Source organism: Notolepis coatsorum (assembly GCF_963971535.1).
Source record: "Notolepis coatsorum genome assembly, chromosome: 13".
Taxonomy (NCBI): domain Eukaryota; kingdom Metazoa; phylum Chordata; class Actinopteri; order Aulopiformes; family Paralepididae; genus Notolepis; species Notolepis coatsorum.
This window is the reverse complement of record NC_140177.1, coordinates 46,936,931-46,957,436: the sequence shown is the minus strand read 5'-3', so window position 1 is coordinate 46,957,436 and position 20,506 is coordinate 46,936,931. Positions and strand designations below refer to the sequence as shown.

At 45.0% G+C, this 20,506-nt stretch overlaps 1 protein-coding gene across 2 annotated transcripts in view; it reads right to left on the bottom strand.

Moving 5' to 3' along the window:
• The window catches only part of rock1 (Rho-associated, coiled-coil containing protein kinase 1), a 117,992-nt gene extending 99,392 nt beyond the window's left edge, over nt 1-18,600 (bottom strand). For both annotated transcript variants that reach the window (XM_084327922.1, XM_084327923.1), the window contains exon 1: nt 17,750-18,600. In XM_084327922.1, the coding sequence (XP_084184048.1) occupies nt 17,750-17,842 (93 nt within the window). In that variant the 5' untranslated portion in view covers nt 17,843-18,600. The remainder of the gene's footprint in view (nt 1-17,749) is intronic.
• Between the last annotated feature and the right edge of the window lie 1,906 nt (nt 18,601-20,506).

The following is a 20,506-nucleotide window of genomic DNA, read 5'->3' as shown; positions in this document are numbered from 1 at the left end:
GAAGCGGCTCGGTATTTTAAACTACGTGTCGGTCAATTATTTTGCGACAATGACCTCGTAGCTATACATTATCCCTTACATAAACTACTGTGTGCACGAGGGGTTCGAGAGGTGTGCCTGAAATTTGAATATGCCACACATTGGAATGCACTAGGGATGTCCGATATTATCGGCCGATATTGGCATTAAAATGTGATATCGGAAAATATCGGTATCGGTTTTCCAAAAAAAATATATATATATTTTTTTTTACATTTCTATAACCTTTATTTACCCAGGCAAGCAAGTAAGAACAAATTCTGATTTTATGTATTGTCAAAAGTATGCATAATGTTGTGTTAATTCCACAACAAGAGATATGTAATGTTAATTACCTGAAATTATTCCGTTTTTTGGGGGGGGGGGGGAACCCCGCATATATCGGTATCGGTTGATATCGGTATCGGAAATTAAGAGTTGGACAATGTCGGTATAGGTAAAAAAGCCAATATCGAGCATCCCTAGAATGCACAGATCAAATCATCTCCAGTATCGGATGGCAGCTTCTACATTAGTTTGTAAACACCATATAATTTCATAAAAGCCGGGTCAACGAGTTCAAAACATGATTGGGGGGGGGGGGGGGGGGGGTAAAGGCTGCTGTTGGGGAGTGATGATCAGGCGTGGGGGTCAGTGTGTGACCTGACTTTATCAGCGAGTCTCTGGCTTTAGAAGTCAAGTCGGCTGTTTGTCCTGTTTGGACCAGATGGAGCAGCAGCAGCAGCAGTACACACAGCAGCACGGCATCAGCGGGCCCAATAAACAGCTCCACTAGGGCCTGCATTAACCGAGAATAGGACTGCTGATCCGGGATCACTAACAAGTAGAGACGCCCCGCCCTTCTTGCACCTCTCATTCATTTATGATCTCCAGAGGTGAAACTGATTCTAGATAAGCTCCATTTCTACTTTTAGGTTTTCCAGCACCTGGGAGTGGCAGCTGAGAGTAGTCGACACAAGCTAATGGGGTTTTCTCTGCCTTCCAGGCATACAGGGGGGAAAGTGGGCATCAACTATCACTGTGAAGATCTAAACGGAACAAATAATTACTAACATGATGTGAGGCCAAACGGTAATAACAGAACACAGCTTTGAGATTGACAGTGTATGAAGAGCCGTTAGTCACAGAGACAACCGACGCAATGCACTTCACTTGGGCTATTCACTAAAGGATAGCTCAGAATCCATTGACAGAATCCATTGAACATAATCAAATTCAAATGCATAGCTAGGTCAGAAAAAAGAAATAGCTCCAGTGTTCAACATTAAACAAAAAGATTGTTCAGACATTCGTCTCGATTGGAAATGGAAATGGGTCGTGCATACAATGATTCCCTAGTGTCCCGGGACAGCGAACAGAGGGTGGTAACGGTACAGCTAACAGAGGGGGGTAACGGTACAGCTAACAGAAGGGGGTAACGGTACAGCTAACAGAGGGGGGTAACGGTACAGCTAACAGAGGGGGGTAACGGTACAGCTAACAGAGGGGGGTAACGGTACAGCTAACAGAGGGGGGTAACGGTACAGCTAACAGAGGGGGGTAACGGTACAGCTAACAGAGGGGGGTAACTAACGGTACAGCTAACAGAGGGGGGTAAGTTGGGTAACTAACGGTGCAGGTAACAGAGGGGGGTAATGGTACAGCTAACAGAGGGGGGTAACGGTACAGCTAACAGAGGGGGGTAACGGTACAGCGAACAGAGGGGGGTAACTAACGGTACAGCTAACAGAGGGTGGTAACGGGACCCAAGGCTAGGTTTCATTTTCAGACGCTGGAGCCTCAACAGATCACATGTGGCAGTCTTGGGAAAAGAGGTAGGAAAGCAAACGGGAGCTCCCCGCTCGGCTCCTGGCTGATCCCGTTTCTGCTGATGTTGCTCCCAGGGGAGGGTGACACATCTCCGGGATTATGGAATAACAACATGAAAAATATTCTCAGCCATCGCCCGTTAATGAAACGCGGCGATCTTAAAGAGTGCACTTGTACAAAACACACAACTCAGTGGTTGATATTACACATGGCAATTATTTCTTTAAGCTTTAGGGGAGAGAAATTCAATGCAGCACAACCTCTTTTTCCAGATATTTAAGTTGGGAGTTTGATTTTCCATGGCCACATCTTCCTTGTGTAAATGCCAGCACTAGGAATGTGTACTAGCCTCAGTGGAGCCCTACCTCGCGTGTGGACTAGCCTCAGTGGAGCCCTACCTCTCGTGTGGACTAGCCTCAGTGGAGCCCTACCTCACGTGTGGACTAGCCTCAGTGGAGCCCTACCTCACGTGTGGACTAGCCTCAGTGGAGCCCTACCTCGCGTGTGGACTACTAGCCTCAGTAGAGCCCTACCTCGCGTGTGGACTAGCCTCAGTGGAGCCCTACCTCGCGTGTGGACTAGCCTCAGTGGAGCCCTACCTCTCGTGTGGACTAGCCTCAGTGGAGCCCTACCTCTCGTGTGGACTAGCCTCAGTGGAGCCCTACCTCTCGTGTGGACTAGCCTCAGTGGAGCCCTACCTCGTGTGTGGACTAGCCTCAGTGGAGCCCTACCTCTCGTGTGGACTAGCCTCAGTGGAGCCCTACCTCTCGTGTGGACTAGCCTCAGTGGAGCCCTACCTCTCGTGTGGACTAGCCTCAGTGGAGCCCTATCTCTCGTGTGGACTAGCCTCTGTGGAACCTACCTCTCACCTCAAACACACAATATCCCCTTGGCATCAAGGGGACTACAGGACATCTAGGATGCGTAATACATGCTACTCAGAGTCAGCTGTTTCCCGCAGGTAGATGCCAATCTAGCTTTTGTGTTTCATGTGTCTCACTCATGGAAATTTTGTTATGATTATCAGTGGGATTCCGACCAGCAGTGCCAGCTAATCAATCGGCAATTGTTCACCATGCAGTCAGTTCTATTGCACGCCTCGGTAATGTAAACTCAACAGTGCTCACTTTTACCAGTCAAAGCCTATTCAAAGCATCGAGTCATTCAAAACATTAAAGGTCCCATGCATTATAAATGGCCTTTTCCAGTGTTTAGCATTGTTTCCTAGCAATGGGGGATTATATCAATGTGGTCTGTATCGTTAATTATCATATTGACTCATCAGTCTAGTCTCGAGTTCACGAGATCTTCCCTCACTCAACTAAGGGCCCTTTCTCACTCACCCTATTCGTTTCTATTTCGTTCCGTTCTGCCCGTTCCGAGATCTGATGCGAACTCCCCCCCCCCCCTCTCCCCCCTCTAGTTTGTGTACACACTTCAGTCTGGGTGCGCTCTGGGTTTTGTTTACGGTTTGCGTTTTGAGCTTGTAAGCTTGCCGTAGTCGATGATGTCACGCTCGAAATGTAAACACAGGAAGTGTTAACACGGAGACTGGAGAATGGATTCTGATATAAAGAAACAAATAACTAATAAATATGAAGTTATATTTGAACCTCTGTTAAGCCTTGTCAATATAACCCACCCCCCTTTTCTCACGAATGGAACTCTGTTGTAGAGTCCACTTTTGATCGTTTTGCAGGGTTAACAATAACGCTAAGCTAACGGCTAACGCTAGTTAGCTTAACCTTTTACTAGTAACATTGCTCGCATCGATTATATTGAATGTCATTGATCTACTGGTCGACCGAAAATGTAAACAGGAATGTCTTAACACGACTGCGGACTCTGGATGCTGATATAAAATGAACAAATGGCCAATAAATATGAAGTTATATTTGAACCTCTGTTGTCAAGCCTTGTCAATATAACCCACCCCATTTTATCACGAATGGATGGTGTTGTAGAGTCCGCTTTTGAGCGTTTTAACAATAGCGCTAAGCTAACGGCTAAACGCTAGTTAGCTTTTACTAGTAACATTGCTGCATCGATTATATGCATTATATTGAATGTCATTGATCTACTGGTCGACCACGCTATTTCAGTGGTCCAGGTTCAGCGCCCCCGGGGACGAATCAGCGGGGGGCGGGGACGGGGGACAGCGTTCTCACTCAGACAGACACACCCTTTTCTGATGCGAGCCAGGTCTGATTCGACACAGAGCAGTGAGTGAGAAAGGGCCCTAAGCCATTCTGATTTGACTCGCAATGCGACGTAGCAAGGAGCTGATTGAGCTGATCGTTATCTGATTGGCTCTGTGGTAGGGTTGCACAGTATACCGGTATTAGTATAGTACGGTACTAGAGTGTTCGAAATGATACTATACTGCGTTTGGAAAAAAACTATTTTTTTCTTCTTTTTTTTAAATTAATTTATGCATGCGAATGCCTTTCTATTGGAGCACAGCGCTGCTGTCAGTGGTGACGTTGCGCTAGTTTACCTGAAGCAACCTTCTGGAATGAAGAACAACAAACTAGTCACGAGAGCTAGCATAGCTCGTCCAACGAATGTTGGCATCAATGGCATGACTACAGTACTGAAAGGAGCTACTGTAGCACGTAACGTTAGTTATCACAACCATCGGCAATCGCAGTAAGGATCTTTATTGATTAACGTTAGCTAGCTAGCTTTAACTAGAATTATAGTTCGCTAGCTATATAAGCTAACGTTAGCCGAGTTTATTCTATGCAAAATGTGCTAGCTAGCTAACGTTAATCAATAAAGATCCTCACTGCGATTAGTTAGTTATCATAACCATCGGCAATCGCAGTGAGGATCTTTATTGATTAGGCTAAACATAGCCTAAACTGCCGTGCTGAAAGCTAGTAAACACAGCATCCCCTGTTGCCTACCCACAACAGAAATTAATTGATGCACACGTGCATCTCATTTCTATGGCTTAGTCACAAACGTGATTTATACAGAGACATTTGACAATTGCCCATTAACCCATTCTCCGCCAATCACGTGTTAAGGCGGGTTTCTCCGCCATGCGTTGTCTGCCAATCACGCCGTAAGGCGTGTTTGAGATCAATATTTCATATTTTCATCATGGTATTCATATTTCACCCACGGAGTCTTGGCTGATGCTGTCTGAGCCATCACAACTCTGCAACGCTTCAATACCGCCACTTGGTGGCCGATCGGCGAGTTGCCAAACCGGAAGTGCCCATTGGAGTTCGGTCCGTCCCCTATTTTCGTCCGGCCACTCGTTTATCGTCCCGGGGCTCAATACAGACACCGTCGATATGGATCTTTGCCATAACTCAATAATCAACATGATTTGGACGTGTATTAGTAATATACAAACCGGAAATGGATCGCATCGATCAACATCCCATAATTGGGATCCGTTTGCTCCACTCTCATCGCCCAACGCTACGAGGAGACTGACGTGAGTTTCAGCGTTTTTCTTTATCATTTTCGTAACAAACTGCTCTGATCAATATATCACCCATACTACATAAATCATTTAACGTCGGTCATTGAATTATAAACGACCCCTCCCCCCCCTCCGTTCACCCGCAGATGATCAGTCATGACGTTTAGGACCATGTACAGTTGACATTTTTAATATAGCATGGATCGGTATCAAACTGCATTTTATAATCTAATATATGCATTTATGCCTATATCTCACGTGCAGAAAACGATAAAAACATATTTATACTCTAGACGGTATTTTAGTATGAATGTGTGAATGAAAAAGTAAAACGTTCCTACATCCTGAACGATAGATAATTGATGTTGAATGGGCCATAGTAATGTCAATTTAGCAATACAATTTAAAAAGTTATTATAGCCCTGCAAAGAAGGTGAACATCTCCATAGACAAATAGCGCTGGCAGAGGATGGTTTAGGATGATCAAAGTGGTGGCAGAGAATGGGTTAACACTTTCAGAGCCGGCCGTGTTTTCCCTTTTACCCCCTTGAATGCCCAGCAACCACTTCAATGTTAACGTTAATATCGCCTAATCTATGTTTTAAATTATGGCTATGTGTCTAATCTGCCCGTCGCATTATCAATGACCCATTTCCAGTCAACATTGTCGAAGCGGATTGTTTTTTTATCGGTTCATTTACGTTTTATAGCATTATGAAAAGCCCTCGTTTTCAAGAAGAAAAAAAATGAATCCCTGATAAACGCTGATGTACTGTAATATTCTAGAACATTGTCATTGTTCGGCCTATTTATGAATAGTTTTCAAATAAACGCTAGATTATCGATAGTATATGTGTACGTATGCACGCTGGTGCCGCAAGCTGTAAATCGATTATCTTATTTCCTGATCACTCGCACAGTCAAAACAGCCATATCACATATAGGGGGAAAGCTTATATCTCCGTGAAAACAGGTCTGATGACTGGTCAAATAGATTCCTTACCCGAGATCAGATGGTATCCAAATGGATTATTCCAATTCCTGATCGACCATTCCAAAAATCTATCCTTTTATTGATCCCACGCATATACTGTAAAACAGCGTATACACACGCTGTGCTAAGGGTCCAGCATGAAGCTGATCTGCCCCGGTTACATGCGTGAGAAGTAAAATGTGAATTTTTCCCCATGAATTTTCATTGAGTCCAATCCAAAAGGGTGAATTACCATCTGGGAGACGATAGGGGGCGCTTTTTTCACATCCGAGCGCCTGGGGTGGCTGATTTACCAACGGTAGACTCGGTTGATGAAATATGAATTCAGATCGATAAAAAAAAAGAAAAAAACCCTGCGGGGGGTAAACCCGAGAAAACTCGGGTTGGGCATTCAAAGTGTTAACACATTCCCTGCCACGGTTATTAGGGATGGGTACCGAATTCGGTACTTTTGAGGCACCGAACCGAAACACGTCGGTACTACCGAGTATCAAATCATGTGAGAAACCGAAAAAAAATAATAAAAAAAAATAAAAATAAAAGTATTATTATTTTTTTTTTACTTTTTTCTTTTCATGTCAACATTCACACGCACAATATATGCTTACCTAGGATTTGACTTGATTCAACAACAAAGCAGTCGGAGCAATGACAAGCCGAAAACTGTCGAAATTGTAGTTATTTGAAGTTTGGATTTTTTTTTTACGACTGAGGTAGGTAAATTAAATTTCTTGAGACTAAAGTACCGAAAAAAGGTACCGTTGGGTACCGGTATCGATTCACAGGTACCGGTACCGGTATCGGTTCAAATGTGAAAGGTACCCATCCCTAACGGTTATATCCATCAATGTAGGCTCACTGCCACCACTCTAAGCCTATGGAGATGTTCACCTTCTTTGCAGGGCTATAACTTTTTAAATTGTATTGCTAAATTGACATTACTATGGCCCATTCAACATCGATTATCTATCGTTCAGGATGTAGGAACGTTATACTTTTTCAATCATAGATTCTTCCAAAAATACCTTCAGAATATAAGTATGTTTTTATCGTTTTCTGCAGTAATTCATAGAACGCGAGTTATAGGCATAAACGCATATATAGATTATCAACTGCCGTTTATTCCCGATACACGCTATATTAAAAGATTCAACTGTATATGATCCTATACGTTATGATTCATCATGCGCTGATGAAACGGGGGGGGGGGGGTCGTTTATAATTCCGTGATCGTCAGTAAATGCTTTATGTAGTATGGGTGATATATTGATCAGATCGGTTTGCAGTGAAAATAATAAACAATCAAGCTGAAAGTAACGTTACTGTCCTCTTACCGTTCGCCGATGAGACTGGAGGAAAAAGATCCCACTTATTTGACGTCGATCTACTAGATCCATTTCCGGTTTGTATGGCGCAATAAACACCCAAATCATATAGATTAATGAGTTATGGCAGCGATCCATATGCACGCCAGTGTTTGTCTGTAGTCCCGCAACGATATGTGACTGCCGGACGGATTTCCCAGATGCACCGATGGCCACTTCCGGTTGTAACTCGCCCAATCATCCACCAGGCAGCGGTATTGAGGCGTTGCACTATTGTGCAGGGTCCCACTGTATCACCAGAGGCTGGGTGGCGGAATTATGAATGCCATGGCGAAAAAATGAAATATGATCTCAATATCGCTGTACAGCTTGGTTTGGCAGAATTCGCATGGCCGGCAAACACGCTGTACAACGGGATTGGCGGTGGATGTGTTAATGGTTCATACATACTGTATAAAGACAACGGAAATCTATTTTATTTTTGTTAAACAGCCTACAATATGACATAACCTAGTTCTAGATTATGATAGGCTCTAATCAGTCTCACTCATCAAAATGTTTTCTAGGTTATGGTATCTCAAACTAATTAGGCCCTCTGCTATGACAAATGTATAATAATACAACCATACTTTTTCTACCCCTTGAATTTTTTTTAACTACAGAAGTCTGCTGCATTTGGCTCACAGTGACTCCCCCCACTCAGAAGCAACCTAACCTCCGCTTTTTTTGAGCAGCATATTAAGTACACAAATTAGTCCAAAGATGATAAAAGGATCAACAGGGCAGTCGCAGAGTTAATCTGTATGGACCAAGTTCCAATATATATACAGTTGAGAAAGCTGGGTTCAGAAACCTTGTACAGCAACTGTTTTGAGTGCAAAAAAAGTTCTCCAGCATTTTGAATGCCATTGCTTTTAATTTAATTTATTTAGTCTGGTCGTTGTTCATTGTTTTTTTTTTTTTTTTTTTTTTTTTTTTTTTTTTTTATCTTTTTCCCCCTCCATTTTCCTCCGATTTTCTCCCATCCCAATGTTAGTCGTTATGCCAATTCCCAATCCCCTTCCTGGTCGCTGCGCACTTACCCCCCACAGTCGGTCTGGGAGAGTGGAGGCCATCACGTGCTTCCTCCGACACACGTCCAGCCAATCAACCGCTTCTTTTCACCTGGCAGCGCGGATTCTCATTGAGAGGGCGTAGCGTGTGGTAGGGCTGGGCGATAAAACGATAACGATAACTATCGCGATAAATTATTTCCTCGAAATAAACATGAAACGTGGTCGCAAAGTTTCGATATATCGATTTTCCAAGCTTGGCTCCGTTCAGCCTCGGCTCAGCACACTCACTAACAACAACCAACGTTACGTGATGACGTGCTTGCGCACAACAACTAACAACCAATCAGTGAAGGAGATGGCCGAGAGCGAAGTAGACCCGGAAGGAGGTAGGACTCACTCAACAACAAGGCTTGCTAGGCTAATTAGCTTGCACGGCGATGTTTTATATATTTACGTGCCGAGTATGTGTGTGGCGTGAATTCTGAGGCCACGTTTATAGTAGTGGGGGTATACAGTGGACGTCGTTTCAATATATTGTGGTGGAAAAGAGTATTTTAGTGTCATATTTAGCACATTGTCATGAAATACACCGCTTAGATACTACAGGCTTGCTAGGCTAATTAGCTTGCACGGCGATGTTTTATATATTTACGTGCCGAGTATGTGTGTGTTTTGAATTCTGAGGCCACGTTTATAGTAGTGTGGGGTATACAGTTCGTTTCAATATATTGTGGCGGAAGAGAGTATTTTAGTGTCATATTTATTGTCATGAGATACTCCGCTTGTCGGCTAACTGCTAACGTGCGCGGACTGATGACGACATCAACTCGACTTGAGACATTCGCAGCAGCATAAGAAGTTAATTAAACTTGACAGACATTATATCGACGATAATTATCGATATCGAATTATATGAAAATAATTTTATAATTTTATCGCGATAACGTTTTTGGTCATATCGCCCAGCCCTAGCGTGTGGAAGGATCACACTATCCCACTCAAGTCCTATCCGCGCTTAGCAGGCGCCCCGACCGAACTGTAGGAGTCGCTGTTTACAACGACCCAGACCCACCCCGCCAGCTTCTCCCACCCTCTAATACTGCCAATTGTATTAGTGTGAACGGCCAGCCAAGCTGGTGACAACCCCGGAGCTGTGAGCTGGATTCGAACTGGCGAATCTAGCCGCTCCGGGGTTTGGTGGTTCATTGTTGTGTTTTAAAATAAAGAACAATAATGACATCTGAGAGTGTTTCCCTGATTTTGAGGAAAAGTATCGAATAGTATCGAAATTCATATTGGTATAGTATCGAAACAAAAATGTTGGTATCGTGACACTGACAACCCTACTCTGTGGTTGTAGTCACCAGAGCGAGTGGATTACTTCCTCAAACAGGGTGCAGAGTCCGACAGACAGCAGAGAACTAGCGAGCGAGAGGGAGAGAGAGATAGAGAGAGGGACCGCACGGGACCGCGCGCAGGAGTGTGTGTACAAATGTGTGTGCGCCGCGGGGATGTCTTTCACACACACACATGGAGCATTTACACACAACCTCCCGACCGCGCGTGCGGGGCAGGAGCTTCTCTCTCATGCATGCGTGTGTGTGTGTGTGTGTGTGTGTGTGTGTGTGTGTGTGTGTGTGTGTGTGTGTGTGTGTGTGTGTGTGTGAAGCTCCTGCCCCGCGCGCGGTAGGTTGTGTGTAAATGCTCCGTGTGACTGTGTCTCTCTATCTATCTATCTATCTAGCTCTCTCTCTCGCAGTCGGGAGCACTAGCTTATCACTGTCAAAATATCTTTGTGCATGCTCCCACGTGCACGCCCGTATTCCGATCCGTGCAATAATAATCAGAGGTATATATTGTCATTTGAAACAAGTTACCAATGCATTGTCCCGTGGGATTATGCCCCCCATGGCGAAATGTATTAGTATCCCCCTCAATCTCTCTCTGTGCCAGTCACAGACTGTGTGGGTGACTGTCACTCAAAGCGCTTATGGGTGGAGCCCATCCAATAACAGCCTGAAATCCAAAGGGAGAAAAATTATGCTTTTGAGTACTTGATTAGAAATATAAAACAACGTACAGATGTGTTCCATACTCACAGGAATTGTGTAAAGTTGCCCAAATAGTGCAATGAATAGCAATGCATGTCCCCTTTAAGTCATACAAAACATTAAGTCATTCAAAGCACGAAATGCTGCGTCGCTTCTTTGCACCCTTATTAAACCCCCCCCCCCATCATGTAGGCCCATCTCCTGACTCTCTGGGAACGTAGCAGTTTCATGCAACTGTGGAACACCCCAAGCAAGGTTTTCACTCCAGTTCTTTGGTCCCAACACTTATGCACCCTTGGGGGAGTACGTAATGTCAACTGACAAGAAATCCTACTCTTACTCTTACCTAGAAAGACTGCATATCTAACTATCCTACTGGATGAACCGCAGCAATGGTGAACCCAGGCATGGCAAAACAAGGCCATTCCATTTCCTTAAGAGGCCCCACTGAGAGAGAGAGACTTGCTGTCATAAAGGCTTTCATGTCAAAATATAATTGAGTTATTCCAACAGAGGAGCGCACTCACGTGCTCCTACTGACTGGAGCCCTGGATTCTCAAGGCAAAACCCTGACCATGCCTGCCTGCCTGCCTGACTCAGCTCAGCCAGGACTGCTGACCTCACCCTGCAGATAACAAACTTATTAAACATTGACCCAGGATCTCTGCTCACTTTTGACAGTGTCCGCTGGGGGGGGGGGGGGGGGATTCCTGTGGAAGAGGGGCAATAGAACTAGGCCTCTTAAGCCTTGTAAGAAAATAAATGTATAAAGACAAGAAAAGGGAGGCTGAGAAGGTCAATGGGTAAATCAAAAGGAGAAGAATTCCATTTATTATAAGACTGGATCATTTCAGTATGCATTCCTGCACATGATCAGTCAGTTGAGGGAATCCAGCAACAAAATAGCTCAGCCCATTGTTGTTCCCGCGGCTGAATAGCTGAGGAGAGCAGTTTGCAATAGGCAGCCCTGGACCGTTCTGACAGTTTACAACAGGCAGCCCTGGACCGTTCTGACAGTTTACAACAGGCAGCCCTGGACCGCTCTGACAGTTTACAACAGGCAGCCCTGGACCGCTCTGACAAAAGGGGATGGATGCAATGCTGACCGTCAAGTTTACAACAAATCCATACTTTTCAAACTAACTGAAATGTGGTTGATTCTCGTTAAGAGAATTAATGTGTGCAAGAGGGTCATAAGTCTCACCCGTCTGCCCTATTAACGAGAGTAGCCATCATATATTACAAAAAACAAGACCTTCTCATTTGATTTGGCTTAGGCTTCAGCAAAGCTACGGGTTATTTAAAATGTATCCTAGGCCCTACGTGTTTTATGCACATTTTACCATCATACCACAACAGATAATATAGTATATCTTGATATATGCTTGACCTAGACACAAAGGCATGAACATGTCGACAGGGCGATTATCTCCTTGTGTGTCAAACTGGTCCAAGTGTGACAGGAGCCTAGAGGCCATTGACCATATTCACATGGTGGCCATTATGCTCTTATGTCATGCTCAGGTTGGGATTTCTTCCACCCTGTTCCCACCTAGGAGAACAGGCAGACTTCCCAGGGTGGAAAGGAATCCCAACCTGAGCATGACATTAGAGCAAAATGGCTGCCGCGTGAATATGGTCAATTCAGCCTCGACCTGCATTATCAGTGCAAGCAGCACCTTCCAGGTGGAGTTTGCCCATTAGGGGGCAAAGGTCACCAGAACGAGGGCCAGACACTCTGCAGTCTACTCTAGATGAGGACTGACTGTACCTCTGTGCTGTTACACAAGTTTGGCCATGGTAATTTACTACACAAGACAATTTAGCCACTGGAATGAATGGCTCATCAAACTATTCCACATGCTTCCTCCCTACAGAGAAATTATCAAGATTAATACATTCTCAATGAAGAGAAAGTACAACACAGGACCCACTAACCGTCCATAAGAGCAGGGGCAGGCAGAATTATGTCCTCCTCGCTGTTACTATGGTAACAACACTTGATCTTAAGCATTGTCATTTAGCTGTGAAGTTTCATAGTGATAAGACAAAACTACATTTTCCACAACCTTCTCAGTCACGGTCTGAAATATGGTCAACGTTCAGGTTTTATTTTCCAAATGAACTGTAGCCTAGCCGTCTCTGGTATTTAATGATATTACAGATTAATAGCCCAAATACCAGATAAAAGAAGCATCAAAACACTGAGGCTGATGCACCCCAAGTGTCAAAGCAAGAACAAAGACTATGCCAGGAAGCCTTCATCTCAAATAAGGGCAAAGCCCATACCAAACAAGTTCCAACATATCAGCTCAACCATTCCACTTCGCCAACTGTTCAAATGGCACAGCCACACAACGACGAGTGCATCAACCACTGCAATTACTATTAAATTACAACTGTTCATTACTCCACTTGTAGCCTGTTCCCAATACGGATGCTATCAGAGACTTCTCTGAGCCATCAAGACAAACAGCCATGGACAATAGGCAGCCCTTTAATGTCAGCAAGCTTTCCCGTCACAATGCCTGGAATTCTGCCTGTTCAGAGTGGCTCTTAGGAGCCTGCCTGGAGCAGTGATGGTGGGCGGCACATCCCTGATAAGGCCCTCTTCTCTCCAGCAGAAATTATTTAGGGGGAGAAGATAAGGACGACGACAGGGCTGGAACACAGCTCTCAATAGGCCACCCCTGAGCGGAGGGGAAGATGCCAAGAGGCCAAATGTCACAATCACACAACACAGGCTTAGCCTCTGTATACAACCGCCACCACATCAGTGCTGTGTGGCAGTCGCAATGCCACACCATACTCTCAGGTACGGTACGGGAAACAGCCAGTAAAAGGCTTGCATTGTGCGTTTTGATGGAACCTATTACTCATCATAGCAAAACATGTTGGAAGCTGCTTTATGAGTTAAATGTCCCGATTCAAGGCCCTCCGAAACATGAGTCTTCAGTCCACATAATTTTGGTTTATGGGTAAAGAGAGCAGAGCCCACACCCAGCTACCTCAGAGTTGCCTGCCTGCCTAGTCTCAGCTCTCTCTTTCTCGCTCTCTCCAGACACACAGAATGGCTCAGGGACACACAGGGGACTCCAGGCCAGTCAAAGACAAGAGGTTATTTGATTAGCATGGAATTTTATTAAGCTGTGGGTGGAGTAGCATGGTGGTGGAGGAGAGGGCCTAAGCAAAAGGCCTCCATTCATTGATCAGAGGGAGATTGCAGAGAGAGGGGGGAGGAACAACACCCTTGTGTGTGTGGCTGCCGGCAGAAACAGTCCCCACAGGTTTCTGCCATTAAAATGCAGAGTGTATGCACTTTTTTAGGTGAGTTTTAATTGCCTTTCTCTACAGCAGGCTGGGGAGGTCGTAGAGACTAAACAACTTCTCTTGTTAACAGCCGGCTACATCTACTGCAGCCTCCACAGACAGAAATACTCCCAAGGTGGGTGTCTGGGGTGGGACTTAAAGAAAGCCTCCTTCCAATAAGTATTCCTTTCATCGGTTTGTAAGCCAATCTGCCCCATGTTGGAGACAACCAAATCTCAAATGTCCTACATCATGGAATAAGAAAATCTAAAGTTGTGAATTAAAAGACCAAAATAATGAATGTAATAATAAAACAACATGACCGTATATGGATAACAGCTCTGATTACATCACAAAGGAACTACTGTATAGCCCAAAAACAAAAAAGACATCACTCCTACGGTCCTTCCTTATGGTTCAAGTCATCACAGTGGAATCAACTCCTCTAACAGAAAACTCATACAATTCCAGTCATACCTGCAAGCGTACACAACCACTAGTGCCAAAGACAATCACAGGAAATGCAAGCCACAATGTTCCATTAGATCACAATACATGTGCTCCACATGGACTTTTGGGGGGGGTTGATCGAACTACACAACATCTGAGCATAAGAGACCCACGCTTCACACCAAGTGTCTGACATGCCTGTCAAAAATACTCAAGTGTCAATGTCCCCCCTAACGGAGATAAGCTTCAAATTAGGCTTGGGCGGTATCATTTTTTTCATACCGTCATACCTTGCTGACATAATACCCCGGAGCTAACAATATACTCGTTATCACCATACATAACGCTTATATTGAAACACGTTGACATTAGGGCCGTTCTTTCAACCTAAAAGTGCACTTTCTTCAACCTCTCACCTAAATTCCTTAGCAGCCCGGCCGTGTTACCAAGTAAACAAATCACAGAACGATAGCCAGTTAGCCAGCCAGGTACCGACGTTAGCTCTCAGAGCGATTAGCCACGTTAGTTAGCCAGCATCCAGCCAGGCAGAGACGTTAGCTCAGGGCTGTACGCTAAGCTTTTTCACTAGGGGCACACTTGGGGCAAAAAATATTTTTTAGGGGCACATTTTTAAATAACAATTTTACCATTATTTATATCGATTGTTTTTGATTTAAAAAAAAAAGAGAAATTATTTTATATAATTTTTTTTTAATAAAATATATATATTATATAATCATACTTGTAGTTGTATTATCTGCGAGACATCGCCACCACGCAACAAGTCAAAATGCTCGCTATATGCAACCAGCTCCACTGTCTGTGTGTACTCGAGTAGCCTCCAGCTACGGCCAGGATTCTCCGGAGGTGCAGCTGGACCCTATACTGTAGCCTCCAGCTACGGCCAGGATTCTCCGGCGCTGCAGCTGGACCCTATTGACTATATTCAGCGTGCCCTCAGCTCGAATACGCATCGAGTCAGTGTTATAAGACATTGATATCAGGAGCTATCTGAACTATTTAGTTTAATGGGACGTTTCGTTTTGAACAGTAAGCTAACGCGAGCTATCATGCACTACTATAGACTTGCTGGAGCATTTGTTGATATCAGTAGCTAGCGGCTGGCAGGCTCACCGAGGTGACGTCCCAGTGTCCCACTAGAGACTAGTGTTTACAACAGCCACGGGTGCGCTGGAGGAGGAGGCGCAGCAGACGCCGCAGCTCTCTCCGTGTGTCTTGAGTTCAGTTCAGTTCGGCTCACTATAGGAGGTCAAACGCGTCGAAAATATGAAGCAATACTAACTTTACTTTTCTTCATAGCTAAATCAGCCAGTCTATCAGAGTGAGTGCTCAGTCGATTGTTCCCGCTGATCATACCTGCTGAGTGCTCACTGCTCAGCTCGCGTGAGTGACGGCATCGCGTCATCACACGCCTTGGATAATTTAGGAGTGAAATGCGACTGCAAGGCTTGAAAGCACTACTCGCAAGCCCGCCCCCAGATAATATTTACCAATCGCAACGGCCAATTAAAGGGGCAATTCGCGACCATCTCGTCGCACTGTACAGCCCTGTAGCTCTCAGAACGATTAGCCACGTTAGTTAGCCAGCATCCAGCCAGGCAGAGACGTTAGCTCTCAGAACGATTAGCCACGTTAGTTAGCCTGCATCCAGCCATGCAGAGACGTTAGCTCTCAGAACGATTAGCCACGTTAGTTAGCCAGCATCCAGAGACGTTAGCTCTCAGAACAATTAGCCACGTTAGTTATCCAGCATCCAGCCATGCAGAGACGTTAGCTCTCAGAACGATTAGCCACGTTAGTTAGCCAGCATCCAGCCAGGCAGAGACGGTAGCTCTCAGAACGATTAGCCACGTTAGTTAGCCAGCCAAGCAGAGACGTTAGCTCTCAGAACAATTAGCCACGTTAGTTAGCCAGCATCCAGCCAGGCAGAGACGTTAGCTCTCAGAACGTTTAGCCACGTTAGTTAGCCAGCATCCAGCCAGGCAGAGACGTTAGCTCTCAGAACGATTAGCCACGTAACCCTCTGCTGGCACGTGCTGTGCACTACAACCAACTCTGTCTGTAATAGCAGTCTGTGACGTCAAGGTATTGAGAATCATACCGGCGGGATCTCGAAATACCCTGGTATACCGTAATACCGCCCAAGCCTACTTCAAATCAAACCAACCGACAGAAGTCAACATCCCAACAACGACAACAACCGCTAAAGCACCCCCCCCCCCCCCCCCCTCCGTTTGACAGTGAGTCGGTTGCTTTTGAATGTCTTGTGTAATTCTAACTACTGGAGGTGTTGCTCTGGGGCTTCCAGCACGTGGCAGCAGCTGCCTCCTCTCCCCAGACAGACAGTCACTTCATGAGTTGTGACACAGAGACAGGAAGCAGTCGGGGCAGGCAGACTCCCGGTGAACAGGTGGACTGATGCAGCTGGAGGCCTGCAGGTTACAACAGGCTTACAGGCAGGGGGTAGGTAGGTAGGTAGGTAGGAAGCCTAATAGCCTATCACTTAAAATGCATCTTAAATAAGAAAAGCTAGACAGAACGGAGCATGCTCAAGACTAAAAACCCTTCCATTTCATTGAGTGACTCAAAAGTGGCCTTGTTACCCATTATGCGGGCCTGTGTCAACCGTTAGTGGCTTTGCAACCCAAATCCTGACTGTGAGATGGTCAAGATGCAAGTCACATACTGCTGTCATTTACAGCAGCTAGTGGGCAATCAAAGAGATCTGACCGGTGCGTCTCTCTCTCTCTATTGGTAAGACACACGGTAACAAGACATTTCTCTGCAAGTAGCACTGACCCGATCCAATTGGTCTCAACTATTTGACTATCACTAGATAACTATTGTGCAGACTGAAGTTTCCATAGTGAAACACTGACATCAACCTTGCATTTAGCAATTACAATCTCATCATTAGGCTGTGTACATAATCTCAGGGTCACATTGGAGAACACAGGCTCAAAATGATGATTGCTTCACTTTTCACAAATCCTTGAAGTAGATAATGGTATTGAAAAGGTGTATGAACTTCATTTCATCTCTGTTGTTGACATGTGGCTCAGTCTGGCCTGTCGGGAGACACTTATCAACACCTTTCTTCAGCCAAACATGCGACAATGTAACAACTTCCATCTCCTCCTGGCGCCCAGGCGGTGTGTGTTCCACGGAATGTTCTTCTGTTCCAAGGAGTAGTCTGACCCCGAATGGCTGACTGGCTATAGCTACTTAGCCAGTTAGCAGGCTACTATGAAACTTACCAAAAGGCAATCCGTGTTTATTTCCGACTTTGGGTCCTTCAACATGGCATCGATTTTTTCAAACCGAGCCTCCAAACTTTCCCCAGCTGACATGTTTGCTGTTTTAAGTAGAGTTCCACTGCTGTGTGCTGTGAACAAAAACGAGCTGGCGGACGAGCCAGAAGGCTAGCTAGCTAGCTTAGCAGCCAGTGGGTAGCTAGCTAGCCAAATGTCCCCTTTCTTCGTGTGAACTCTTCACCACACTTCAAAGGAAAGACGTGTCTCTTCTCGAATTCTCACAAACAGTGAAACGTTTAAAGTTGCGTTCAACGCACAAAAGCCACATTTTCCCAAAGACGAAGATGTTTCCCCGGTTGAGTTTTGCAGAGGCGACTTCAGCAGCAAAAAGAGAAATGCGGCAACAGATTAGTCAGCTCCTCCACACAGGATGCCGCAGAAGACGAGGGTTTAAAAATGTTGATGCATCCAAACAATAGGTAAAACACTTAAATATATCGTTAGTTTGCGGAGTTCGTTATGTTAGTCCAGGCCCGCCGTGTCCATCTCTGTGCCAGGCCCCTTGCAGAAAAGACAAACGAGTCTGACAGCTGCAAAGTAGAAGTGGTGAAAAAACTTCTCCTTCCAAAATTTCGATCAGTTTAAAACACGGCGTCGTTAAAACATTGTATGGCAGTCGTTCCGCGGCATGCCCCGCATTGTCAGTGACTGTCGATCGTGACCGGTTCAGACGGAGGTGTCCCAGATTCTGTACACATAAATCGGCGTTTGATCTATGTTATTTTTCGGAAGAAAAAAAACAGACTATGCCCGATTTTCTCCCACAGTCTGACCAACATGTCCGCCTTCCTGTTCAAACAGCCCGGAGAAGCGACTTCGAAACGTCAAGCAGCACTGCGCATGAGCCGCGCCGAGGCGCAACATGCTGCTGCTACACTTGACATGCCCATTTGATAATAACGATATGTAGAATTATCTTTTTTTATGCATTGTAATATTCTGCTGCCCGAGTTCGTTTTTTGATTTTTTTTTTCATTTAATTTTCAACCCTTTATTTTAAACTCGAAATGCAACTGAGGGTTCCCTCATTTATTCTTAGTCTGAATGAATGAATGAATGAATGAATGAAAACTTTATTTAACAGATTGCAGAATGGGTACAATACAGTACGGCTCAATACACACAATTGTTAAGGGATTGCAGGGTCCCCCATTTTCAATAGTGACATTTATGACATACATGACATTTATGGCATAGGGACATACATGACATACAGGTATTTAGTACTGTTACATTTGTGACATACGATATTCAAATATACAGTCTTGTTTTTATTCTTATTCGTGACTATTCGTGACTAAGCGGCACGGTGGTGTAGTGGTTAACACTGTCGCCTCACAGCAAGAAGGTCCAGGGTTCGATTCCCGCTTGGGGACCAGGTTTCCATGATGCCAGGTACCCAGGTGGGGTATCTCCCAGGCCTTTCTGTGTGGAGTTTGCCATGTTCTCCCCGTGTTCGCAAGGGTTTCCCCCCCGATAAGATAAACCCAATGGAAAAACATGCACAACAACAGATCGCTAACGCTGTGGCGTCCTTGACGAAGACGGGCAGGAGCACTTGGATTGGTCCCCGGGCGCGGCCCTCGCAGACGCCTGTCTGCTCCCGGCTGCCCTTGGGGGGAAGGACGACGGGATGGGTTAAGCGCAGAGACTAATCGCATCGGCGATCCTACAAAGACAATGCATGCGTGTGTGTTCCTGTGTGTGTGTGTGTGTGTTGAGGATAATTGCATGCCAATTAAAGACCTCCGAACAGCACCTGCATTATTATTATATTATATTGTTTTTGACTACCTAAATGTTTACTGTGAGCGAACTGTAGTGCCAAATTTCCCTCGGGATGAATAAAGTATTTCTATTCTATTTACAGTCACGTCGAGTGTGTATACAGAGTTAACAAAAGAAAGGCATATAAAATCACACAGCATATACAATCATAACAATTAGACAAGTAAGGATAACAATCAATTAAAACTTGTACAACTTGATTGACAAATGTTGGAGATAAAGGTTTTAAACTGCAACAGATGGGGAGAATCTCAAGCTTTAAGGACTGTTGGAGTTCATTCCATGAGTTAGGGGCATCATCTGCATATATTCTGGCCCAAGATCATCTCCAACAATAACCTCCTCAACATTACCCAATGCACTGTATAATTAATAAACAAAGGTGGACCTGGATTGGCCATGTACGCAGAATGGACACCAACGCGATCCCAAGAGTCGCATTACACTGGACCCCAGAAGGCAAAAGAAAGAAAGGGAGGCGTAGGACTATAGAAAGGAGCTCCAGCAACACCACCAGAGCTGGGGGACCATAGAGAAGATGGCCAAAGACAGATGCAAGTGGAGAAACTTTGTTGCTGCCCTATGCACCAGCCGGCTTAATGGGGGTACGTAAGTAAGGGGCATCATAGCTAAATGCAGATTTACCCTGTTCCGAGCAAACTCAAGGGACCAGCCAGTCACTAAAACAGGTTCCATATGTACCAAAATCCCATTCCAATAATGATGTAGTAGTGTTGTAGTACTCAAGTCTGAGTCCTCGACTGATTTTCAGGACTCGTGACTCAACTTGGACTTGGCTCGCTGGTAACTAACTATCATTACACCTGGGTAAAACAGAGTCCAGTCTCTTTGGATCAAATAACAAACTCAGCAAGGCCAAGGGCTTCTCTGTTACAGTGGGTGACAATATTG